Source organism: Anolis sagrei, chromosome 5, assembly GCF_037176765.1.
Source record: "Anolis sagrei isolate rAnoSag1 chromosome 5, rAnoSag1.mat, whole genome shotgun sequence".
NCBI classification, from domain to species: Eukaryota; Metazoa; Chordata; class Lepidosauria; order Squamata; family Dactyloidae; genus Anolis; species Anolis sagrei.
Window position 1 is genome coordinate 6,684,019 of NC_090025.1, and position 26,152 is coordinate 6,710,170.

Below are 26,152 nucleotides of genomic sequence, written 5' to 3' on the forward strand. Positions count from 1 at the left end.
ATAGCAAAAACACATGGGTGAACCATAAAGAGCTTGGCATAGGATCCAGGCACTCAGAGTGGCAGAAACAGTTGAACATATATCAATGTTATGCATTGCAGTTGCATGTTAGGCATTACAGCTGTGCATTGCTCACTCTGATTGTGCATTGTAGTTGTGCATTATGCATCATGACTGCACCCAGTGCAATATCACCCATTCCTGTTTTGGCATAGCTTCTTCCTATGTGCATATTTATGTTTGCAGGCTGTAATGTACACTTGTGCCATCCAAGCATGAGGCAGGATCTCAGTCATTACTTTTCCTCTGTCCTGACCTTGCTACCGATCAGTTTCTTTGTTGGCTGGCAAGAGCAGCATGTTCTTTAAGGCTGGCAAATGCTAACCGTTTAGTTGTTTTCCAAAAGAGGAGACCTACAAACAAACACACACAACGACTTATAGGGCTGGGCATCTGAAGGGGCCGATTGCATAAACCACTTCTTCGCGGCCTTGTCCTTATCTGTAGAAAATGGCTCAGCCTCCCAAGGGAAGGCGGTGGTGGTTTTGTTTTTCTGTTTTTCCCCCTCTTCTGATATATTCTTTTTTAGAAAAAACTTCCTACACTATTTGCCTCAATAATACTCAGCGAGATGAGTCGGTACACTGGAGCATTTTACGGTCCTTGGAGCAGATGAAAGGGGGAACAAGTGATTGAATATAATTAGCTTCATGTCTTTGGCAGGGAGGGTTGTGCCAGGGCTGGATGTCATTATCACAGGGCGCGCTCTCTCTCCCCGCTACAAAGGGCAGCCGACAACAAGAAGAGAGGAAGGACACACAAAGGTGTGTGTAGGCTCAAGCGGACGCACAATGCAACATGGGGGAGATGCAATTGGGAGGGGGAGGAGGAGGAGGCTGGAGGGATGTGAAGCAGAGGGCTGAGCATCCAACACTGAGAGCTAATGCACAGCAAGGTCAAAATAATAATCATGGCACAACACAGGCCAGCTCTCTCTGGATATCACCCATTAAGGCAGAGACTCTGAACATGTTCAGCAGTGGAACTCTCTGCCCTGGAGTGTGGTAGAGGCTCCTTCTTTGGAAGCTTTTAAACAGAGGCTGGATGGCCATCTGTCAGGGATGCTCTGAAAGATAGAACCATGGCAATTAAATCAAATCATAATGTGCTGAATTGTGTTTGCATGAGCCCCTGAACCTCTCCAGACTTCTAGTCAGTGGATCTAGATTGGGGTGAAACTGGCTTGTAACCTCACCAGGCAAGGCATATAATCCATGGTCTGGAAAACATATAGTTGAATGAAAGGTAATGCCTCCACCTTTGTTACTTGGGTTTAGATGGGAATATTTTAATAAATCAAATGCAGAAATAATAATCCTTAGAATGTGCTCTTTAACTACCACTGTTCACTTTTTCACATAATCACCAGACAATTTCTGAAGCAGTCACAGAAGAAGTCAACACTGTTTCTGCAACCCATCGCGCACAGATCTTCCGATAGCCAAGCAAAGCAATAATGTGACCCACACGTTCTTGTGAAATGCTAATTATGCTTGAAATTTCTCTCTGAGTGATACGACGTTCATCCTGAATCAATCTGTCAACCTTTTGCTTGTGAAACTCAGTAGTTGCTGTCACAGGACGTCCAACTCTTTGTTTGTCACACAAGTCAGATGTTCCCACCTTACATCTTTAAACTTACTCACCCAACAATGTACAGTACTCACATCAATACAATCACCATAAGCAGCTTGCATTCTCTGAGGAATCTCCTTTGGATGACACCTTTTGCTGTCAAGAATTCAATGATTGCACATTGCTTAAGTTGCATTGACCGACCATCTGCTAGGGTTCCATACTTTGCACTTTAACAACACAACTGTTCAATGCTAAGGCATCCTTCGAAAATGGAACTGTAGAGGAGAGTCTACTAAACAAGCCAGTACCTGCTGCATACCCCCACATTGGCAGTCTTTAGGAGGAGCCTGAAAGCGTGGCTGTTCCAGTGTGCCTTCCCTGAATAAAGGAAACAATCCCCTGCAAATACCTTGAGAAGCACTTTAATTACCTGTTGGATTGCTCTTTACTTTTGATTTAAAACCCTCCTACTAGATACATCCTCTGTTCATGTCCAGCATTTATTTTTAAAGTTTTAACTATTACATCTGGCCCAGCCATAAGTTTTGTGTGTGTGTGTGTGTTATTGTCTACTTGTGAGTTATATTAATTGTATTGTTTATTTTGTTTATTGCTTGTTGTTTTATTATTGCTTGTTGTTTTTATGTGTTGTTGAGCTTGGCCTCATGTAAGCCACTCCGAGTCCCTTGGGGAGATGGTGGCAGGGTATAAATAAAGTTATTATTATTATTATTATTATTATTATTATTATTATTATCTGTTGAGGAGTTACAAAGGTGGAGGCATTACTTTTCATTCAACCCTCGTATCTTTATGAGGAGCCACTTGAGAAGCTTGGTATATTTAGCCTGGAGAAGAGAACGTTGAGAGAAAGAGGGGACGTAATAACTATGTTTAAATGTTTGAAAAGATGTCACATTGAGGAGGTGGCAAGCTTGTTTTCTGCTGTTCTAGAATCTAAAACACAAGAGTAATGGATTTAAATTGCAGGAAAAGAGATCCCACCAAAACATTATCACAGATGCTTCCTTGGAGTCCAGTGGAGTCTCTTTCGCTGGAGATTTCTAAGCAGGCTGAATGACCATCTGTTGGGAATGCTTAGATCCTGGGGGAACGCGTGGCTCGGAAGCAGTATGTGTGAAAAACATCTTGTGGTCCTTGTGGACAACAATGTGATGCTGCAGCTAAAAAAGCCAATGGGGTTTTGGCCTGCATCAAGAGGAGTCTAGTGTCTAGATCTAGGGAAGTCATGCTCCCCATGCTCTATTCCGCTTTGGTTAGACCACATCTGGAATCACACTGTGTCCAATTCTGGGCACCGCAATTCAAGAGAGATGTTGACAAGCTGGAATGTGTCCAGAGGAGGGCGACTAAAATGATCAAGGGTCTGGAGACCAACTCTATGAGGAGCGGCTTAAAGAACTGGGCATGTTTAGCCTGAAGAAGAGAAGGCTGAGAGGAGATATGATAGCCATGTATAAATACATGAGAGGAAGTCATAGGGAGGAGGGAGCAAGCTTGTTTTCTGCTTCCCTGGATGCAGAATGGGGTTGGACTGGATGGCCCATGAGGTCTCTTCCAACTCTTTGATTCTATGATTCTAATGTGACCCACACATTCTTGTGAAATATCGATTATGCTTGAAATTTCTCTCTAAGTGATATGACCATCATCCTGAATCAATCATAGAATCATAGAATCAAAGAGTTGGAAGAGACCTCATGGGCCATCCAGTCCAACCCCATTCTGCCAAGAAGCAGGAATATTGCATTCAAATCACCCCTGACAGATGGCCATCCAGCCTCTGCTTAAAAGCTTCCAAAGAAGGAGCCTCCACCACACTCCGGGGCAGAGAGTTCCATTGCTGAACGGCTCTCACAGTCAGGAAGTTCTTCCTAATGTTCAGATGGAATCTCCTCTCTTGTAGTTTGAAGCCATTGTTCCATTGCGTCCTAGTCTCCAGGGAAGCAGAAAACAAGCTTGCTCCCTCCTCCCTGTGGCTTCCTCTCACATATTTATACATGGCTATCATATCTCCTCTCAGCCTTCTCTTCTTCAGGCTAAACATGCCCACCTCCTTAAGCCGCTCCTCATAGGGCTTTTTCTCCAGACCCTTAGAAGCTTTTAAACAGAGGCTGGCTGGCCATCTGTCAGGTGTGCTTTGAATGAAATTTTCCTTCTTCTTGGCAGAATGAGGTTGGACTGGGTGGCCCATGAGGTCTCTTCCAACTCTAGGATTCTATGATTCTATGCATGGCAGAATGAGGTTGGACTGGATGACCCTTGGAGATCCCTATATGATTGTATGAATGAAAGAAAAATGATCTGTAGCTTCACTTTATAAGAAGCTTTCAGGTGTCACATAAATGATCCCAAACATATCTGTTTGCCTTCTGCAAGGCCTCTCTGACCTGATTGTTTCCCTTTCAGACATGCATATTGTTCGCTGGGGATATACGTCTGCAGAAGTAAGACTCAACTGTTCTCCTTCTTGTTGTCTTTTTTGTGGCGTAGGAAGCTCTTGCTATTCTTTCTGCGCTATTTTCTGCCTCTGGTACCAATTTTTCTGTTGAAGAAGTAATGCCCCAAAACACATCTACTTCATTAACTGAGCTATACCTGTACAGCGAAAACATCGTGTAGGTTAATTAAAACATAAAAGAGATTAAAACATAATGGGAAGGCATCAGGAAAAAGGAAATCAGCCGCTTGGATTAGAAAGCAAGTCAGCTCCGCTGCCAATAGCAAGGAGAACAAGAAAATAGTCCCCATTGCTGAGTCTAAAAGGGTCACCAAACTTGGACGTCTTGCATAATTTTTGTATCTTTCTTACGAAGTTTCATATTTGCATGCATTATAAGTAAGGATAATTCCCACTGTGGCCAAGCAGACTTCATTAATAACCAGGGTATAACCTTTCTGCTATTCCGTATAGTCATTAATAAGAGCTTGGAAAGGTTACTTTGAGGATCCAGGAATCCCCTGACTGGCTGGAAATCTCTTAAGAACTGTATTCCAGAAAAAGTAACTTTTCTAAGCTTTGACACAAATATTTATTTATTTATTTATTATTTACAGCATTTATATTCCATCCTTCTTACCCTGCAGGGGACTCAGGGCGGATTACGGTGTACACATATATGGCAAACATTCAATGCCAATTTTTGACATACAACATATTCAGACATAGACAGAGGCTATTTAACTTTTTCTGGCCACCAGGGTAGCTGTCGCTTTCATCGTCCATCTGCGACGCTGATGAAGTACTTCCGCATTCCCCGCATGTTTTTTTTGCTGGAGTGCTTTGCTGGAATCTTTTTTATGGCCTCATAAATTAGTTAATTTAGTCTCCCCACACTTCAAGGTGGTACCTTATTTTCCTACTTGACAGATCCAACTGTATTTTGGGTTGCAAAGGTCGACAACAGGCTACACAGTTGGATGGAAACCCACTCCAACCCGGGCTCGCTTCGAACTCATGACCTTTTGTCAGAGTGATCTTAATGCAGCTGACACTCACCCAGCTGTGCCACAATCCCGGTGCAAATAGGCCTTTCTCCTCCATTTCCTCCTCCACCACATTCTCTGATCTCTCTTGAAAATGATGGCAACTCTCACCATGTATTGTGGCAATGAGTTCCAGAGGCCACTTAGATGTTTAGTTTGGGTATGCTTCTTTAAATGAGGAAGCAGCCCCCACCCCCGGTGGTGAAGTGGGTTAAACCACTGAGCTGATGAACTTACTGACCGAAGGTCCCTGGTTCAAATCTGGGGAGTGGGGTGAGCTCCCGCTGTTAGCCCCAGCTTCTGATGAACCTAGGAGTTCGAAAACATGCAAATGTGAGTACAGCAAGAGGTACCACTCCAGCGGGAAGGTAATAGCACTCCATGCATCTGGAGTTTCGGGGTCGGTGTCATCTGTACGTACGCAGATGATGTCCAACTCTGTCACTCCTTCCCACCTGCTACTAAAGAGGCTGTTCAGGTCCGGAACCGGTGACGGTCTGGATGAGGGCTAACAAATTGAAATTGAATCCAGACAAGACAGAGGTCTTCTTCAGACTAAACATGCCCAGCTCTTCAAGCCGCTCCTCATAGGGCTTGTTCTCTAGACCCATGATCATTTCAGTCGCCCTCCTCGGGACATAGTCCAGCTTGTCAATATCTCTCTTCAATTGTGGTGTCAGAACTGACACAGTATTCCTGAAGGCACCACTTGAACTGCCATGGCTGAGAGGAGATATGATAGCCATGTATAAATACATGAGAGGAAGCCACAGGGAGGAGGGAGGAAGTTTGTTTTCTGCTTCTCTGGAGACTAGGATGCGGCACAATGGCTTCAAACTACAGGAAAGGAGATTCCATCTGAACACGAGGAAGAACTTCCTGACTGTGAGAGCCATTCAGCAGTGGAACTCTCTGCCCCGGAGTGTGGTGGAGGCTCCTTCTTTGGAAAGTTTTAAACAGAGGCTGGATGGCCATCTGTCAAGGGTGCTTTGAATGCAATGTTCCTGCTTCTTGGCAGGGGGTTGGACTAGAGGCCCATGAGGTCTCTCCCAACTCTATGATTCTATGTGGTCTGACCAAGGCAGAATAGAGTATGGGTAGCATGTCTTCCCGGATCTAGACACTATACTCCTCTTGGTGCAAACCAAAATCCCATTGGCTTTTTTAGCTGCAGCATCACATTGTTGGCTCATGTTTAACTTGTTGTCCACAAGGACTTCTAGATCTTTTTCTCATTTACTGCTGTCAAGCCAGTTGTCCCCCATTCTGTATCTTTGCTTTTCATTTTTTTTCTACCTAAGTGGAGTATCTTGCATTTGCCACTGTTGAACTTCATTTTGTTACTGGGTTGTTGTAGGGTTTTTGGGCCATATGGCCATGTTCTAGAACAGTGTTTCTCAACCTTCCTAATGTTGTGACCCCTTAATACAGTTCCTCATGTTGTGGTGACCCCCAGCTATAAAATTATTTTCGTTGCTACTTCATAACTGTAATTTTGCTACTATTGTGGATCATAATGTAAATATTTGATATGCAGGATGCATTTTCATTCACTGGACCAAATTGGCACAAATATCCAATACGCCCAAATTATACTGGTGGGGTTGTGGGGAGGGGTTGATTTTGTCATTTGGGAGTTGTAGTTGCTGGGATTTATAGTTCACCTACAATCAAAGAGCATTCTGAACTCCACCAATGATGGAATTGAAACAAACTTCCCATACAGGACCCTGATGAGCAACAGAAAATACTGGAAGGGTTTGGTGGGCATTGACCTTGAGTTTTGGAGTTGTAGTCACCTACATCCAGAGAGCAGTGTGGACTCAAACAATGATGGATCTGGACCAAACGTGGCACGAATACTCAATATGCCAAATGTGACCACTGGTGGAGTTTGGGGAAAATAGACCTTGACATTGGATGTTGCAGTTGCTCGGATTTATAGTTCACCTACAATCAAAGAGCATTCTGAACCCCACCAATGATACAATTGGGACAAACTACCCCTATGACCAACAGAAAATCCTGTGTTTTCTGATCTTTGGCAACCCCTCTGACACCCCTCTCATGACCCCCTTAGGGGTCCCGATCCCCCAGGTTGAGAAACACAGTTCTAGAAGCTACATTCATTCTACAATGTAGATCATGCCTGGACAAACTTTGGCCCTTGGGTATTCATAGAATCATAGAATCATAGAATCAAAGAGTTGGAAGAGACCTCATGGGCCATCCAGTCCAAACCCCTGCCAAGAAGCAGGAATATTGCATTCAAATCACCCCTGTCAGATGGCCATCCAGCCTCTGTTTAAAAGCTTCCAAAGAAGGAGCCTCCACCACACTCTGGGGCAGAGAGTTCCACTGCTGAATGGCTCTCACAGTCAGGAAGTTCTTCCTCATGTTCAGATGGAATCTCCTCTCTTGTAGTTTGAAGCCATTGTTCCGCGTCCTAGTCTCCAAGGAAGCAGAAAACAAGCTTGCTCCCTCCTCCCTGTGGCTTCCTCTCACATATTTATACATGGCTATCATATCTCCTCTCAGCCTTCTCTTCCTTAGGCTAAACATGCCCAGCTCCTTAAGCCGCTCCTCATAGGGCTTGTTCTCCAGACCCTTGATCATTTTAGTCGCCCTCCTCTGGACACATTCCAGCTTTTCAATATCTCTCTTGAATTGTGGTGCCCACAATTGGACACAATATTCCAGATGTGGTCTAACCAAAGCAGAATAGAGGGGTAGCATTACTTCCTTAGATCTAGACACTATGCTCCTATTGATGCAGGCCAAAATCCCATTGGCTTTTTTTGCCGCCACATCACATTGTTGGCTCATGTTTAACTTGTTGTCCACGAGGACTCCAAGATCTTTTTCACATGTACTGCTCTTGAGCCAGGCATCATCGTCCCCCATTCTGTATCTTTGTATTTCGTTTTTTCTGCCAAAGTGGAGTATCTTGCATTTGTCACTGTTGAACTTCATTTTGTTAGTTTTGGACCATCTCACTAATCTGTCAAGATCGTTTTGAATCCTGCTCCTGTCCTCTGGAGTATTGGCTCTCCCTCCCAATTTGGTGTCGTCTGCAAACTTGATGATCATGCCTTCTAGTCCTTCATCTAAGTCATTAATAAAGATGTTGAACAGGACCGGGCCCAGGACAGAACCCTGCGACACTCCACTTGTCACTTCTTTCCAGGATGAAGAGGAAGCTTTGGTGAGCACCCTCTGGGTTCGTCCACTTAACCAATTACAGATCCACCTCATCGTAGTTTTGCCTAGCCCACATTGGACTAGTTTCCTTGCCAGAAGGTCATGGGGGACCTTGTCGAAGGCCTTACTGAAATCCAGGTACGCTACATCCACGGCATTCCCCGCATCTACCCAAGCTTGTAACTCTATCAAAAAAAGAGATCAGATTAGTCTGGCATGACTTGTTTTTGATAAATCCATGTTGACTATTAGCAATGACCGCATTTGTTTCTAAGTGTTTGCAGACCACTTCCTTAACAATCTTTTCCAGAATCTTGCCTGGTATCGACGTGAGGCTGACCGGACGGTAATTGTTTGGGTCATCCTTTTTTCCCTTCTTGAAGATTGGGACCACATTTTGTTCGTTTTGGCCCATCTCTCTAATGTGTTAAGATCGTTTTGAATTCTGCTCCTGTCTTCTGGAGCATAGAAGGCTAAAGACCTTGGAAAACTACAACTCCCAGGATTCCGTTGCATTTTGCCACGGCAGTTAAAGTGGCATCAAACTGCATTAATTCTGCAGCATTCAGCGATCGGTCCCTGGGTCAGCAGAGCTGATGAAAACCAACACCCGAAGGCATTCCTTAGCCCACTGAGCCGAAAGCCTTCATTTACAAGTATTGATTTTAATCCTTTCTGTTTCCTCGAGTGCATCACTTATTCCCCAAAGAATGGCAAATAGTGATTTGTTGATATAACCATTAAAAACATGTTGATTTACAACCATGCAGAGTTTCCCTGTGGTTTTTAGTGTGTCTTCGCTTCTGTCTACGGCAGCGCACTGTCGCTATATGCATTTATTTGAGCAATTATGGATTTTTCCCCCCTCTCCCTTTCTTTCCTGGTTGTGTGTGTGTGTGTGTGTGAATGTATAAACGAGGCATTTTTTTACTGCTTTAGAAAAACTCAGGATGGTAAATTGCTTATTGTTCAAAATAGCTCTGCCCCTGGTTTTTGTGCAGGAGAAGAGATAAAATAGAAGTCGGGAAAAGCACTCTCGCCAGAAAAGAAAAGAGGAAAAAAGCTATAGAAAGCTGAGAAATCAATCTTGCAATAAGCTTCTTTTTTTTTTTTAAGGCACTCAGGTTCCGCTTCCAAAATTCATCCATACTTCATCCTATTCACATGGATCTCCCAACTGTAATTGAGCCCTGGTAGACTTTGGTTGTGTCTCCACTGTAGAATTAATGCAGTTTGGCACCACTATAACTGAGAGCCGTTCAGCAGTGGAACTCTCTGCCCCGGAGTGTGGTGGAGGCTCCTTCTTTGGAAGCTTTTAAGCAGAGGCTGGATGGCCATTTGTCAGGGGTGATTTGAATGCAATATTCCTGCTTCTTGGCAGGGGGTTGGACTGGATGGCCCATGAGGTCTCTTCCAACCCTAGGATTCTATGATTCTATGATTCTATAACTGCTAAGGCTCAGTGTTATGGAATATTGGAAGTTGCAGTTTTGCAAGGTCTTGAGCCTTCTCTACCAAAGAGGGCTGGTGCCTCATGAAACTGCAACTCCCAGGATCCCATAGCATTGCGCCACGGCAGTTCAGTTGGTGCCAAACTGCATTCATTCTACAATGTAGATCAGGCATGGGCAAAATGGAGAAATTACACTGCTTAGCCGGTATTGCACCACCTGACATCCGCCGGGAAGTAGCAGCCAATAGTGAAAGGACCAAGGCAGAGACATCTCCTGCTCATCCCCTGTTTGGGTATCAGCCAGCATGTCAACGACTTAAATCTAGAAATAGTTTTCTAAGATCTACAGAGACACTCGCTGGAACACCTCAGCAAGTGAGAGTCCAAAAGTGGCAGGCTCAAACCCAGAACCTCAACCAATGGCTGATACCAAATGAGAGACTCCCCCCTGGGCACACAGAGGACTGGGCGACTTGGAAGGGGCTGAACAGACTGCGCTCTGGCACCACGAGATGCAGATCCAACCTTCAGAAATGGGGCTACAAAGTGGAATCCTCGACATGCGAGTGTGGAGAAGAGCAAACCACTGACCACCTGCTGCAATGCAACCTGAGCCCTGCCACATGCACAAGGGAGGACCTCCTTGCAGCAACACCAGAAGCTCTCCAAGTGGCCAGATACTGGTCAAAGGACATTTAATCAACTACCAAACTCACACATTTTGTATTTTGTATTTTTGTATTTTGTCTGTTTGTTTGCTTTGTTCTGTTAGAAATGTAATATAATTGACTGGTTGCTGATGACTCGATAAATAAATAAATATGGGCAAACTTCAGTCCTCCAGGTGTTTTGGACTTCAACTCCCACGATTCCTAACCACAAAAACACATATAAAAATGTATTTCTATAAAAGATACATATTAGCATATGATTTTATGAAGCCGCATTCACAACATGCTGCAGCTGTCCAGTCTGGATGTTATGGGAACATGTTCAATGTTGGCCATGTTAAGTATGGGTGCACCTGCATCAGGCATGTGCAAACTTCAGCCCTCCAGGTGTTTTGGACTCCAACTCCCACAATTCCTACCAGCCAGTAGGTGTTTTGGACTTCGACTTTAGGTTTTTCAGCATAGGCTGAATGGCCATCTGTCAAGAGGGTTTAGATTGTGTGTTCCTGCCTGAATAAGGTTGCATTGCATAACCCCTTTGAGGATGTAGAAGAAAGATTTCCATTGTTGGAGTGACACCTGTCTCTTTTTTCCCCCCCATTAGGCATGAATGTCATGGAGAGCTCTCCGTACGAACCCTTTGTGCGGGGCTTCGACTACGTCCGGTTAGCTTCCATCACTGCAGGTAAGCCTGGATGACATTCTAAAAAGAAATAATGTATGTTGTGTGTTTTCAAATATTGTTTGACTTACGATCATTTTCTGAGGCTGAAAGGGTGTGATGTGCCTAAGGTCATGTTCGCACAGGGATTCAAACTCTGGTCTCCAAGTCATAATGTACTGCTTAAAGCATTACCCTATGTTGATATATAAACCAGAGTTACACATCCTTGACTAATGCTGTGAAATGTGTTCTTTTTTTTTTTTTGTCATGTCAGGAGCAACTTGAGAAACTGCAAGTCGCTTCTGGTGTGAGAGAATTGGCAGTCTGCAAGGACGTTGCCCATCAAATCTGGAAATTCATGCCTAATGGGGAAAAAATCATCAAATCTGGATGATTTGATTTTTTTATCATCCGTGTGGGAGGCTTCTCTCATGTCCCTGCATGAGGAGCTGGAGCTGATAAAGAGAGCTCACCCACCTCTCCCTGGATTCGAACCTGTGACTTGTCGGTCTCTGTGTTCCCGAGACTGTGGCGCAGCTGTGTGAGTGTCTGTGTGAGTGTCTGGATCACTTCTGACCACAAGGTCATGAGTTCGAAGCCAGCCCGGGTCGGAGTGAGCTTCCGACCAATTGTGAAGCTTGTTGTCGACCTTTGCAACCTGAAAGACAGTTGCATCTGTCAAGTAGGAAAATTAGGTACCACCTATGTGTGGGGAGGCTAATTTAACTCATTTACGAGGCTATAAAAAGACGCCAGCAAACCACTCCAGCAAAAGCATGCGGGGAATGCGGAAGTACTTAGTGTCACAGATGGACGATGAAAGTGACAGCTCTCCTAGCAGCCAGAAAAGTTAAATAGCCTCTGGCTGTCTGTTTACATCTGTTAAGTGTGTCTTTGGCATTGAATGTTTGCCACGTATGTGTACATTGTAATTCGCCCTGAGTCCCCTGCGGGGTGAGAAGGGAGGAATATAAATACTGCAAATAAATAAATAAATAATAGAGAAAAATAATGGATTTTGCATGGGAAAATAGGTCTCCTTGCAGAAAATGTGTTTTCGTGCATAATACTCAGGGTACTTTACTTACTTAGGCGATCCCTCATAGTCCGAGGATGATGGTCCTCCAAGTTCGGTGTCCTGGGGGTGGGTTCGTAGGTGACTGTGGAGCCCTATTCTTGATCTGCATCTTCTCCCACAGTGAGGGCATCGGTTTCCAGGTGGGAGGCGGTCTCGACCGGGGTTGGCTTGACGCTCCTTCCTCTTGGCACATTTCTCTCTTTCGCCCTCCATTCATGCCTCTCCAAATTCTACAGCACTGCTGGTCACAGCTGACCTCCAGCTAGAGTGCTTAAGGGCCAGGGCTTCCCAGTTCTCAGTGTCTATGCCACAGTTTTTAAGGTTGGCTTTGAGCCCATCTTTCAATCTCTTTTCCTCCCCACCAACATTCCGTTTTCCATTCTTGAGTTCGGAGTAGAGCAACTGCTTTGGGAGACAGTGGTCGGGCATCCAGACAATGTGGCCGGTCCAGCGGAGCTGATGGCGGAGGACCATCGCTTCAATGCTGGTGGTCTTTGCTTCTTCCAGCACGCTGATGTTTGTCCACCTGTCTTCCCAAGATATTTGCAGTATTTTCCGGAGGCAGCGCTGATGGAATCGTTCCAGGAGTTGCATGTGACACCTGTAGACACTCCAAGTCTTGCAGGCGTATAGCAGTGTTGGGAGGACAATAGCTTTATAGACAAGCACCTTGGTCTCCCTACGGATGTCCCGGTCCTCAAACACTCCCTGCTTCATTCGGAAAAATGATGCACTTGCAGAGCTCAGGCGGTGTTGTATTTCGGTGTTGATGTTGACTTTGGTGGAGAGGTGGCTGCCAAGATAGCGGAAATGGTCAACATTTCAGGGTGCATTGACACTGAATGGGATTTGATACCACTTTAACTACTGCGATGCAATGCTATGGAACCCTGAGAGTTGTAGCTTTGCAATCCTAGGATCCCTTAGCATTGATTCATAGCCATTATAATGGGTTTCAACTATGTTAATTCCACTGTAGAGATGCGGCCAAAGTGTCTCCGTATAGATGAAACAGAAGTCACAATTGGGAACGGAACAGAAATCTGTGCATTCTCTTGGAAGCAAAAGCAGTGGGAATTCTTCCTTATTGCCTGCTAGGATAACAAACGCAAATATTTACATTCCCAGAGAGAGCCCCGCAAAGGTTCCTCAAGACTCCAAGCAAAGCACTTTTCAGTTTCCCGAGCTGTTCTATTTCTGGGCAGGCTGACAAAGGAGAATTAAGAAATATATTTCTCTTAACCTTTTTAAATCCCTAGCTAATTTTCCCAATGGTGGGAATGTATCGTTTTTAATGCGCCAATTTGTCTTTGGCCGAAGGCATGGGGGCCATTTCCTTTGACATGAAACAATCAGTAGTGGGTGGTAACTTCCTTGAGGTGCATCTACACTGTATTTATTTTATTTATTGTATCAGAAGAGAACCAAGGGTGCAGTTGTAATGTATTTAAAAAACACAAAGTTTTAAAACAAGGCATTGTATTGGGTATGGAGAAAAGCAAACCACAGACCATGTATTATTTATTTATTATTATTTATTTCCGGCATTTCTATCCCGTCCTTCTCAGCCCCCGAAGAGGGACTCTGCAACAATTCGATGCCATAAATACAAACAAACAACAATATAGCAATAGTTGAAAACAGTTAAGTTTAAAGCAGTTAAAACATTTGTCAACACCATGAAGACAGTCCATAATTCTGCATTCAGCTCTCACACAAATACTTAGAGCAGAAGGCTGGCCATGAGGTCTTGGGGGCTTAACACAAAAGGAAAGCAACCTGAGAATATCACTCAGCTTGCATCTGGCTTCTTTGTCATTGTGGATAGAAGTACTTTCTCCACAACATCTCATCCAGTTTTGTGACTTCTCCTAGCCATTAAATGCCCAAAAGAAGGTAGTCTGGACTCCATTCAGCTGCATTTTTTATCCCCAGAAGATGAACATTTCTATCTGTAGCAAGCTCTGATAAATAGCTTTCCTGGATATTGCGGAAAGAGATGTTCAGTGCTTCCTTGCGCAATGCCCTCAGTAACACAGAAAGCATTCTTTCACAATGATAGGAATATGAAACAGAGCAAGTTGGGTATTACACTCCATCCAGTAGTATGGCAATCTATAATTACAGGATAATATAGATCCCAAGGGTCATCCAGTCCATCCCTGTCCTGACACCATTAAAACATCCCTATTTATTTATCGTGTCATCAGCAACCATTGTATTACAATTCTAACAAAGCAAAACAAACACAGAGATTAAAAAGAAAAAGAAAAAAAAGAAGAAAAAAAACCACACAGATTTTGTAAATTTGGTATTTGGTTAAATGTCCTTTGACCAGTATCTGGCCACTTGGAGTGCCTCTGGGGTTGCCGCAAGAAGGTCCTCCATTGTGCATGTGGCAGGGCTCAGGGTGCATTGCAGCAGGTGGTCTGTGGTTTGTTCTTCTCCACACTCGCATGCCGAGGATTCCACCCTGTAGCCCCATTTCTTAAGGTTGGCTCTGCATCTCGTGGTGCCAGAGCGCAATCTGTTCAGCGCCTTCCAAGTCACCCAGTCTTCTGAGTGCCCAGGGGGGAGTCTCTCATCTGGTATCACCCATGAATTGAGGTGCTGGGTTTGGGCCTGCCACTTTTGGACTCTCGCTTGCTGGGGTGTTCCAGCGAGTGTCTCTGTAGATCTAAGAAAACTATGTCTTGATTTAAGTCGTAGACGTGCTGGCTGATACCCAAACAGGGGATGAGCTGGAGATGTCTCTGCCTTGGTCCTTTCACTATTGGCTGCTACTTCCCGGCGGATGTCAGGTGGTGCAATACCGGCTAAGCAGTGTAATTTCTCCAGTGGTGTGGCTATCAATCACAAAAAAGGAGAATCCAAAACAGTATATTCCACTGACTAATCTCACATTAATGTTTAGGTGTAATTTTTTTGCTGCAATTTGATATACAGTAGACTCTCAGTTAACCAGAACTCAAACAACCAAAACTCTATAGCAAATGGCATAAAATCAAAGAAATCATGCTTTAAATAAAAACCTGTTTTAGAACTCATTAAGTATTACATTAAGTTATTATTGTTTCCATCCTGCTTCCTCTCTCCCAAAGGAGACTCAAAGCAGCTAACTCTACAATTAATACAGAGTTGGTGGTATGGTATAATATGCGTTGTAGCAGGCATGGGCAAACTTGGGCCCTCCAGGTGTTTTGGGCTTCAACTCCCACAATTTCTAACAGTTGTGGGAGTTGAAGTCCAAAACACCTGGAGGGCCCAAGTTTGCCCATGCCTGCTTTAAGAGTTTTTCCCATCTCTGAGTTAGAATGGCTCCTTCTCCTTTTCCTTCTTTTACAGGCTCTGAAAACGAGGTGACACAAGTCAATCGCTGCTTGGATGCGGCCAAGGCCTGCAACGTGGACGAGATGTGCCAGCGCCTCCGGACAGAGTACGTCTCCTCCTGCATCCGGCGGGCGGCCAGAGTGGACACCTGCAACCGCTCCAAGTGCCACAAGGCCTTGCGGAAGTTCTTTGACCGTGTGCCCCCCGAATACACTCACGAGCTGCTCTTCTGCCCCTGTGAGGACACGGCCTGTGCGGAGCGGCGCCGGCAAACCATCGTCCCCACCTGCTCCTACGAGGCTAAAGAGAAGCCTAACTGCCTGGCTCCGCTGGACGCCTGCAAAGGGAACTACGTCTGCAGGTAACATGCATTCTCCATCTTTTGGAAAAGATAAATACAGGTAGTCCCCAATGTACAAACAAGTTGAATTGTTCTTAAGTTGAATTTGTATGTAAGTCAGTACAGGGACATTTTTCAAGTGTAACTCCAGCCAAAACTACATGTTGTCGAAGGTTTTCATGGCTAGAATCACTGGTTTGCTGTGAGTTTTTCGGGCTGTATGGCCATGTTTCAAAAGCATTCTCTCCAGATGTTTCATCTGCATCTGTAGCTAGCATCTTCAGAGCTTTGTTCAAAGATCTGTTAGAAATGAGGCAAGTGGAGTGTCTGTGGAGAACCCTTGTCTTTCTAAAGCAAGTGTGGATGTTGCAATTAGTTTGATTAGCAGGTTGTTGTAGGTTTTTTCGGGCTATATGGCCATGTTCTAGAGGCATTCTCTCCTGACATTTTGCTGCATCTATGGAGGTAGTGAGGATGCTTGCCATAGATGCAGGCGAAACGTCAGGAGAGAATGCCTCTAGGACATGGCCATATAGCCCGAAAAAACCTACAACAACCCAGTGATTCTGTCCATGAAAGCCTTCGACAATAGTTTAGCATTGAGTAGACTTGAAGCTGCAAATTTAATTAGTGAAGGTATTTGCATAAAGGTAGCCTGGAAGCATCCTCTCTTTGGGAGACGAGTTTGCAGCAGCAAGGCTACTCAATGTTAATCAAGCTGGCTAGTTGCAACATTCACACTTGCTTCAATCAGACAAGGGTTCTTTCTCCCACCCTAAATATTCCACAGGTATATATTTATACAAACTCCACTTGCCTCCAACAGACCTCTGAAGATACCAGCTACAGATGCAGGTCAAACATCAGGAGAGAATTCTACAGGAACATGGTCATACAGCCTGAAAAACTCACAGCAACCCAAAAATGCATATCTTGTAGATTTGGATATCATAGGGAAGGGTTAACACCCTTGTGGTGTTTGATTTTCTGTCTGTGCCCCTGTTCAAAAGATTTTGCCCCATTTTCTGTCCCTGTGAGAATTGGATTCTGAAACATTGGACTTGTTGTGGAAACAAGGATTGGTGATAAAGCTTCAGTGGAGACCCCTTTCCCTCACAATAATAACTCTCTCAGGAGTGAATTTCCCTTCCTAAAGGTAGATTTCTCTCACTTCCTGTGGTCTCACCCTGTTGCATCCCAGTTCAAGAAATGAAACCATAAGATTAAATCCACCACACTGGACTGTAGGAAAAGCAATCCTTGTTTATTGATGAAAAATTGGTTACAAAAGAAAGGTAAATGCAAAGTCAAAAAGCCACAGAAAAACACAGCAGTCAGTAGAATCTCTGAACTTGAGCAAAATTTCAAAAGCCACAAAACAAGAACCATGAACCTGTTAGTATTTTACTAACCATGAACTTGATAAACACAAGCCTCTGGGATTACTGGCCATGAAACACAGGAATTCTGCCAAGGCACAGCCACAATCCCAAACGTTGCTTGATCTAAAGAGGCACCCGGCAGGAGGCCTCTTAAACCAAAGAAGCTATTGTCTGCCAACCCACGAAGTGACACACAAGAAATAAAGACATAACACCAATGCTTGGATTCAAATTGGGCAACTTTTATTTAACGTTACCTATTTAAGTTCCTAACCTAACTCAAGGGTGAAAAGGAACTGGTCCAACCTAACCCAGGTAGTATTCCTACCCGATAACCACAATATTCCGGGCGAAGCACCTGGGTTTCGGTAATCAAACCGTATCACCCCAAGGGAAAGGAATAAGGAGTCTCTTTCAGAGCTCTTGTATCGAGACTCCTTCCAATTAAAGGCCATTTAACTACCCTCACCTTTTAAACAGGAGGTGAGTGTTTGACTTAACGGCCTTTCACCCCTTAAAGGGGTGCCCTAGGTGCACACCGACTAAAGGAATTTTCTATCTATTTATGCCTGGCCTATTTAACAACGCCCACTTTCTCTATCTAGCCCCTAAACAGTATAGGGTAGGCAAAAAACCTCCCTTAAAAACAAGAAGAGGAAAAAATTCCTACCCGGTTCCCTAGGCAACCGTAGAATATACTGTTACTGGGCGGGAGTGGTGGGCCAACGTCCAGGCGCAGAATGCCTGGGAGGGGGCCTGGCCTGAACTCACAAGCCACGCCCCCGGATGTTCTGGAGGGTTCCAGCAGAACTCCTCCCTGCCTCGTGCGAGGCAGACAAATGTTTTTTCTCTCTCCCCATTTCATGGGGAGAGGAAAACTATTGTCTGCCAACCCACGAAGTGACACACAAGAAATAAAGACATAACACCAATGCTTGGATTCAAATTGGGCAACTTTTATTTAACGTTACCTATTTAAGTTCCTAACCTAACTCAAGGGTGAAAAGGAACTGGTCCAACCTAACCCAGGTAGTATTCCTACCCGATAACCACAATATTCCGGGCGAAGCACCTGGGTTTCGGTAATCAAACCGTATCACCCCAAGGGAAAGGAATAAGGAGTCTCTTTCAGAGCTCTTGTATCGAGACTCCTTCCAATTAAAGGCCATTTAACTACCCTCACCTTTTAAACAGGAGGTGAGTGTTTGACTTAACGGCCTTTCACCCCTTAAAGGGGTGCCCTAGGTGCACACCGACTAAAGGAATTTTCTATCTATTTATGCCACGGATTAGGGGCAAATGTCCATTTCGCCCCTATCCCCCACCAATTCCTCTAACACCCTTCTAATACCTTCCTGCAAATTTAGCAAAAATCGTTGGTTGCCCAATTCGGATAAGTGCACTCCATCACCACGATATAACCTCTCATCATCTCGTGTGATATTTGGATGTGCAATATAATGACCCCTCTGATGGATCATGAACACCCGCATGGCCCGGTTCACTCGCTTCCTGGCTTTTTCGAGCCTTCCCACGTCGCCTCCTCCGAGCCACCTGCGACGAGGTATGATAGCGGACCACACGACGTGCACCCCGGGCCATGCCCACCAAATTTTTCGTATGTCTGCCCGTGCTTGTAAAAAGAGGGCCTTGCCTGTTAACAGGCCCAAATCGTTACCACCGAGGTGGATAACCAACACATCGGGAGGCAGAACACTCCCGGCATTAAACAACAAAGGGCACAAACCGTCCCAACGCAGGCCTCTCCTTCCTCTCCATTCCACCGCTGCCGTGGAAGCGAGACCCAAATGCTGACCAAAGGCAGTCCTGTGGGCCTCTCTCCCCGCCCAAAAGACATAACTGTGTCCACAGACCAGGACCCGACTTCTATGCGCCAGCCTGGAGAGACCTGCAACGATAACAACATCTAGGATGGAACTGACCGTACGTAACCTCTGAAGGCGCCGGACCTCCATCTGCCTATGGCTTTTATCTCATCCTTGTCGTATCCCAACGCGGATGCTGCCGTGGCGGCACCAATCCTAAAGGAGTGGGTCCCGAATTTAAGGTGCCCCATCCCCAACAGGTCCAGCGCCTTAGCTGTAATGGTCCAAAATTGGTACTTGGTCAGCGGCTTTCCGTCCTGATGGGAAAAGAGGTAACCTTTATCAATGCCCCTGAGTGCCGCAAATTGTGTCATGGCCACCACTGGGCAAAGGTCCTCTTCGCTGCACTTTAGCAGCCGGATCACCTGACCTTTAGCTTCCTGGTCAGTTTTGGAGGCCCTAACTCTGATTTCCATACTATCCTGGAAAACCTTAATGTCGGAAATCAACAGCGCTCGGTGTGAGGTATCACTCTTGGATAGTGCCACCAATTCACTCACCCGCAGTGCTCCGAAAAATGCAGTCAAAGCTGCAGCATGATATAGGACCTGCTCGTAGTATGAAGTACACAATCTGGGCCACAATTGTTTCAGACCCTTCAAAATTGCGGGTGTCATTGGCTGCCGGTCATCCCTGGGATGCCCGCGCTGCCTGGACCATCCCGTTAAGAATTTATGTATCCTAAAGTCGTCAGTGGGGTCGCTAAGGCCTTGGGCCTTGAACCAATATGCGAGCGCTGACAACTTAGTCCGAATGGACTGTGGTGCTAAGCCTCTCCGCCTGTGGTATACACAAAACTGAGCGAGTTGCTCATAGGGGACCGGCATAGTTCCGGGCAGGTTATAATGTTGCCTAAAATCTATAAATTCTTGGACCGCCCTAGTGTATGACTTCCTAGAGCTAGGTGCTAGAGCCAGGCTCATACCTAAGGCCGTCTCGTCACTCCAACCTTCCAGAGATGGTCCGGCATGCGCTCTGGAACCACGTCCGCGTCGGGAGCCAACTGTCTGAATCGCTCCATCTGAAAACGAGACAAAGCGTCAGCCAGTCCGTTCTCGAGACCCGCGACGTGGAATGCCCGAAACAATATGTTAAATTTTAAACAGTGTAAAACAAATTGTCGGATGGCAGTCATGACCCTACGTGATTTAGATGTCAGTGCGTTAATGACCTGCACTGTGGCCATATTGTCGCACCAAAAATGAACCGTGGAGTTGGCAAATCTGTCAGCCCAAAGGGTGACTGCCACTAAGATAGGAAAAAATTCCAAAAAGGTTAAATCCACTGTTATTCCCAACGCATGCCAATGGTCTGGCCACCTCTCTGCGCACCAATGTCCTTCAAAGTACACTCCAAATCCCACTGACCCTGATGCGTCCGAAGACACTTGAAGGGCGTTTTTTATCATCAATTCTTGACGCCAGAATGAGATTCCGTTAAACTGGCGCAGGAATTGAAGCCAAACGGACAAATCAGCCCTAATCTCCCTTGTTAGCCTGATGTGATAGTGGGGCAAGGTTACTCCAGTGACAGCTTCACACAACCTGCGCAGGAAGGCCCGTCCGGGCGCTATGACCTTACAGGCGAAATTTAGGTGACCAATAATTTGCTGGAATTCCCTTAAAGTCGCCTTACGCCGCTGCAAAAATTGACCTATCTTGTCAATCAAGGCTGCGACCTTTTCTTCCGGCAGCCTCGAGTATTCGCTGACTGTGTCAAGCTCTATCCCTAAGAATGTCAAAACAGTGAGGGGGCCTTCAGTTTTCTCGTCAGCTAAAGGTACCCCTAGGTCCCCGGCTAGCTGCTGAAAGGCGCATAGCAGGGCACCACAATCCCCTGATCCACCTTTTCCCACGAAAAGAAAGTCGTCGAGATAATGTGCGACTCCTCCGAGGCCCGACTTTTCCTTTATAGCCCATTCAAGGAACGTACTAAACGTCTCAAAAGCGGCACAAGAGACTGAACATCCCATGGGCAACGCTCGATCACAATAAAAGAGGCCCTGGAACTGGAATCCCAACAGTTCAAAATCAGCCGGATGTACTGGGAGCAGCCTGAAGGCGGATTTGATATCGCACTTCGCCAGCTCTGCTCCCGGTCCATACCGCCGCACTAGCCGCACTGCTGCGTCAAATGATGTGTAGCTCACAGAGCATTGTTCGTCGGGAATGGCGTCATTCACCGATCCCCCCCTTGGATAGGAGAGATGATGAATGAGGCGATATTCACCGATAGCTTTTTTGGGTACTATTCCTAAAGGGGAAACCCTAAACTGAGGCGTGGGGGGTGCGACAAACGGACCCAAAACCCTGCCTTCCTTAACCTCTTTGTTTATCTTTTGTAGAACTATATTTTCCAGGCCTCTAATCGATTTCAAATTGGGTGCTAGACAAGGAGAACGAGGCCCGAGGGCCGGGATTCGAAAGCCCTCCCTAAAGCCGCCAAGCAGATACTCTGCTGCCGCTCTGTCGGGGTATCTTTGCAGCCAACCACTAAGCGGACCCACCCTGATTGGGCTGGGACCCTTTTGAAACATTCCCCTGTCCTGGGTCTTTTTTGATAAACTTCGCGGCCCTTGGCCCGCTCCTTGTTGATTTTGCCTTGTAACAACTCTTGGTTGAGTGGTCACCTTGACATATTGCACATGCGTGCCGGAACTTGCAATCTTTGCGCGCACAAACTCCGTTGGCCGCATATCCCCAGCACATCCCTTTTTGTTTTTGCGGCTGCTGTGCTGGGTTTCCCTGCCGAAAGGGCTGACTCCCTTTGGCGTTCTGTATAGTGTGACCACTATCAGCTTTCTCACCAGGGACTGCCCTGGTTGTATTCATCACCTCCATCCACAGTTGACTGTCGATGAGGTCCCATCTCTTATCGGGCTTTGTGGCGGCTTCTGAACGAAAGCGGCTATCGTAAACCAGCCACGCCTGGCCGGTATAGTTAACATAAGCCCCGTAAATTATGTTTTGATATTTAAATAGGGCCTTGGCCCTATACGGGTGAGCTTCTACTAGAAGGGATGCGTATATGGTATAGCACGCTATCCAATTTTTCCAATTCTGCTCGACCCGCCTCTTCTTTAATTTTTCCTTCCGCTCTTCATCCATGTCGTCTTTTTCCTTTTTATCTAATTCTCTGAAATACAGGGAAAACATGTCTATGTACTCATTCCTGAGTATCTTGTCTATGGTTTTTTGCGATAAATGGGCCCCCAAGGATGCTGAGGCTGCCGTAGTAACTACCGGCAGCACCCATTTATCGGTTCCCCAATATTGGTTGTCGTCTCCTGACCTAGCCATTTCCAATGTTATAGGGGCCACTGCAGGCGCTTGAGGACCAGCCTTAATGACTGAAGGTCCTGTTAGCGCCAGCGCCGCACTTTGGAGTGTAGGTGTAGTGGTTTGCGCCTGGCTCAGGCCCCAAGGCCAGACCAGTGTATTGTTACCTGTGGATGTTGATGGCCCGTCCATGATGTCAGTTTGCATAGAACTTTGCCCCGTTGCCGCCTTCTCCAGCATCGATGGTGCCGCCACCGGAGATGTTATGATCGGATCAACAGCCGATGATGCTGCCGCCCTTGCAGGCTGCATTGATGTAGTGACTGGTTGTGCCCGAGCGATGGCTGGGGCAGCTTCGGCAGGGGTCGGTGCTGCTGCGTCACCAGACGACACCTGAGCCTGGACCACTTGAGGTTGATCCCCTGGCGGTGGTGGGGGATCTTGTTCCCTCCCTCCGGATTCCGGTTGGCCAGGCTCATCCCCAACGCCTGTCGCGGCTGCACGGCTGGCCTCTAGAGCAGACATGCGAGAAAGAAGGTGTTTAAAGATCAGCTTTCTGCTTGCCCCCCGCGCCGGGCGCAGCCCCACCTCCCGTGGAGCCAACCCTCTTTCCCTTTCGAATCTTTCCATCCTGGCCATCAGAGCATTTAGCTCCTCAGCTGAGACGTCCTCCTCCTCCGAAGATGGTTCGTTGGGAGGGAGGGGACGCTTAGCCGGAGTCCTCTTGGCAGGTCCCTTTCCTTTAGGGCCGCCCACATTCTTCTTTGGCGCCATCCTGAAAGAGAATTGATGACAAACTCGTTATCCGAGAAACCGAATATTTTAGTCCACCCTGTGATCCCCTAATATCGTTTTAAAAGCCTGGTTTGCCAATATTGATCCAATCACATTTGCATGTATCATCAATGATACATCAGAAGCTGGGACAGACCACTGGGAGCTCACCCTAACTAACTGAAGTCCACAATGAACATCAGGAGCTGGGACAAACCACTGGGAGCTCATCCCAAATCACTGGGGAAAGCTTGAGGACCCCTGGGCCACACAATTGGTCGGAATCCCACTCCCAACCCGGGCTAGCTTCGAACACATGACCTTTTGGCCAGAGTGATCTTAAGGCAGCAGACACTCCGCCAGCTGCGCCACAACCCCGGTGCTCAATTCAATTTTTTTTATTTATTTTTTTTATATATATATATAAACCATACTATCAACAGGCTATGAAAAAATTAGTTACTATTAGCCTCCCACACAAGGTGGTACCTTACTTTCCTACTTGACAGATGCAACTGTCTTTCGGGTTGCAAAGGTTGACAACAGGCTACACAATGACTGGACACCCACTCCAGCCCGGGCTGGCTTCGAACTCATGACCTTTGGTCGGAGTGATCTTAATGCAGCTGACACTCGGCCAGCTGCGCTACAATCACGGTGTAGAATCAGATAATTTTTTTTTTATATATATATTATTATTATTTTATTCTGTCTCTCACTCCTCTCTCTCCCCAAAATATATATATATATATTATAGTTCCCCCACGGCCGAAAAACAAGATGGCGCCGCTTCTTTCACACAAAATGGCCGCCCCTACCATGTGGCCGAAAGCGAAACTAAACACTGGAGGGGGGGGGGCAACACAGGGCCTGTAACTAGCCTGCAGCGCCATCTTTCTGGAAAAAACGCTATTTGATGCTCCATTCATCCCCACGCTAGGGCTAACAACGGAAGCTCATGAGGCTCCCCAACATTGAGCCCGCACATCTTGTGCAACGCGCTCAGCAGCTCCGTATTTCAACCCCCTGTACCACTAGGAGCCCCTGCATATACGCCGTGTCGAGTGGCAAGCCGGGGAGAGCTTAAGCTGCTCCCTGGAGGCCCACCGACCGCGCGGGCCGGCACAACCAAAAGAAAAACGGGCCCACCGCCTGCCACCCCGCGCACGGGGCTGCCACGCGGCACGCTCCCACGGGCGCTCCAAGCGAGCGCCACACAGGCCCACCGCGCGCGGCACGGGCATGCCGGGCCACCGGCCCCGCCCGAAGCGGCGCCGAACGACGCAGGCGGCCTGCGCCCAAAATGCCGGAAAGAGGGGGGGGGACAGCGAAGAGGCGAGACCCCTCTCCCACTCCCCGCACCCGCCGACCCCGGGGCAGCCCAGAAGAAACAAACGGCGAGGGGAGGGAGGCGCGCGAATCGCGCGCGACCATCCCCCCAAAACCAAACGCCAGGTAAAACCCCAAAGGGGAGCGAGGCTGGGCACGGGGGAGGGGGGGGGGTGGAGGGGCAGCACAAGCCGGAGCGCAACTCTCCAACCCCCCTGCCCAGGCCCCAACAAAGAGCCAGCCTCCGGCCTCGGCCGAAGCGCCGAGGAGTCCACGAGGGGAAGAAGGGGAGGGGGGGTGGAGACATGCTCCCCCAAACTTGCCCAAAAGAGCCCCCCGGGGGTGGAAGCAAAGCCCACCCCCCCCCCAGAGTCCCCGCTACCGACCTGAAGCGCCTCCTGGTCTCCACTATCTCGCCTTCGGTCGTCTTCTTTATCTCCTCAGACTTCCTCTCCTCTTGACTCGAAGAAATCTTCTCTCTTCTTCGCCTGCCTTCTCTTCCTTCCAGGGCCCCTGGTCCTGGCTCTTCTCTCTGCGTCCTTCTTCTCCAACGTCCAGGCGCAGAATGCCTGGGAGGGGGCCTGGCCTGAACTCACAAGCCACGCCCCCGGATGTTCTGGAGGGTTCCAGCAGAACTCCTCCCTGCCTCGTGCGAGGCAGACAAATGTTTTTTCTCTCTCCCCATTTCATGGGGAGAGGAAAACTATTCTTTGAAACGCCCCTTGACTTTGACGTCTGGGCCTGTCTCTCCTGTAAACGATGTGGCTTTCGTAGAAATTGGGAAACATTTCTGTCTCTAACTATCTGTTCTCTTCGGTCCTCATTAAAAACCCCAGGCGGAGAGATATCACGGCTAGTGATATCACGGCTAACTTCCAAAACATTTTCCTCCAGCTGTTGAGTTTCCTTTTCGTCCCCGCTGACCTCGGCATCAAGAACAGATTCCACACTGTCAGGGAGAGCTTGCTCAGTTGGAAAAACTATCAGAGAATCCGGTTCACACAGATCAGGATCAGGCTGAACCCCAACACACCCCTGTTCTTAACTAGGAGTCTGTCACAAGATTTGTTAGTTGTGAAGTGATTTATAATTTCCAAATCACAACCTCCCTGAACCACTGCAAGCTGGATAGCAAGGGTCTCAAAAGCAAACAAAAATATACAGCAGAGTCCCTTCACAGCATAAACATGTGCTTTATCCTGTCTGTCAGCAGAGTCCATCTGCCAGTGTTTGACCTTATCTAGACATGCTGTTTGGTAAACTCACGGGTTCAGGTTTTCATCCAAAATATCCAGAGGCTTTAATCTTCACAGGTGCAATATATACAAATATACCATCAGGATACGCAGACTCACTTTCCTTGTCTTGTCCTTGCAAACAATTGGAGTCATCAAATAGTCACATACAGAGCACAGGCAGATACTCACGACTGAGTCACACAGGAGAGAGAAAGATGGATTCTTTCATCTTCCTTATATAGCTACTTGCTGATAGTTCATCAGTAAGGGACACTGGCTGATGCAAGCCTTTTGCAATCTACCTTGCCTCACATGGCGACTCAGTCATTATCATGAAATTCACAGTCATACCCAGAGGCACCACCATTCAAGACAGAGCTGGA

At 46.8% G+C, this 26,152-nt stretch overlaps 2 protein-coding genes across 4 annotated transcripts in view; one reads left to right on the forward strand and one right to left on the reverse strand.

Annotated features, from left to right (window-relative positions):
- Window positions 1-26,152, forward strand: part of GFRA4 (GDNF family receptor alpha 4) — a 231,845-nt gene that overhangs the window by 167,952 nt on the left and 37,741 nt on the right. For all 3 annotated transcript variants that reach the window (XM_060779448.2, XM_060779450.2, XM_060779449.2), the window contains exons 3-4: window positions 11,075-11,155; window positions 15,558-15,903. In XM_060779448.2, the coding sequence (XP_060635431.1) occupies window positions 11,075-11,155; window positions 15,558-15,903 (427 nt within the window). The remainder of the gene's footprint in view (window positions 1-11,074; window positions 11,156-15,557; window positions 15,904-26,152) is intronic.
- LOC132772781 (uncharacterized) lies at window positions 17,486-24,965 on the reverse strand. The gene is made up of 3 exons (XM_067468544.1): window positions 24,918-24,965; window positions 22,596-23,203; window positions 17,486-20,171 (listed from the first exon to the last, which is right to left on the reverse strand). The coding sequence occupies exons 2-3, from the start codon at window positions 23,200-23,202 to the stop codon at window positions 19,192-19,194; spliced, it is 1,587 nt and encodes a 528-aa protein (XP_067324645.1). The 5' UTR covers window position 23,203; window positions 24,918-24,965; the 3' UTR covers window positions 17,486-19,191.

Bases quoted from the DNA above. Each gene is read 5' to 3' on its own strand.
- LOC132772781 (XM_067468544.1), bottom strand. From the start codon at position 23,202: ATGGCGCCAAAGAAGAATGTGGGCGGCCCTAAAGGAAAGGGACCTGCC. The intron at 20,172-22,595 runs GTAACAATACAC...TCTCGTTTTCAG, and splicing joins CGGGCCATCAACATCCACAG to ATGGAGCGATTCAGACAGTT.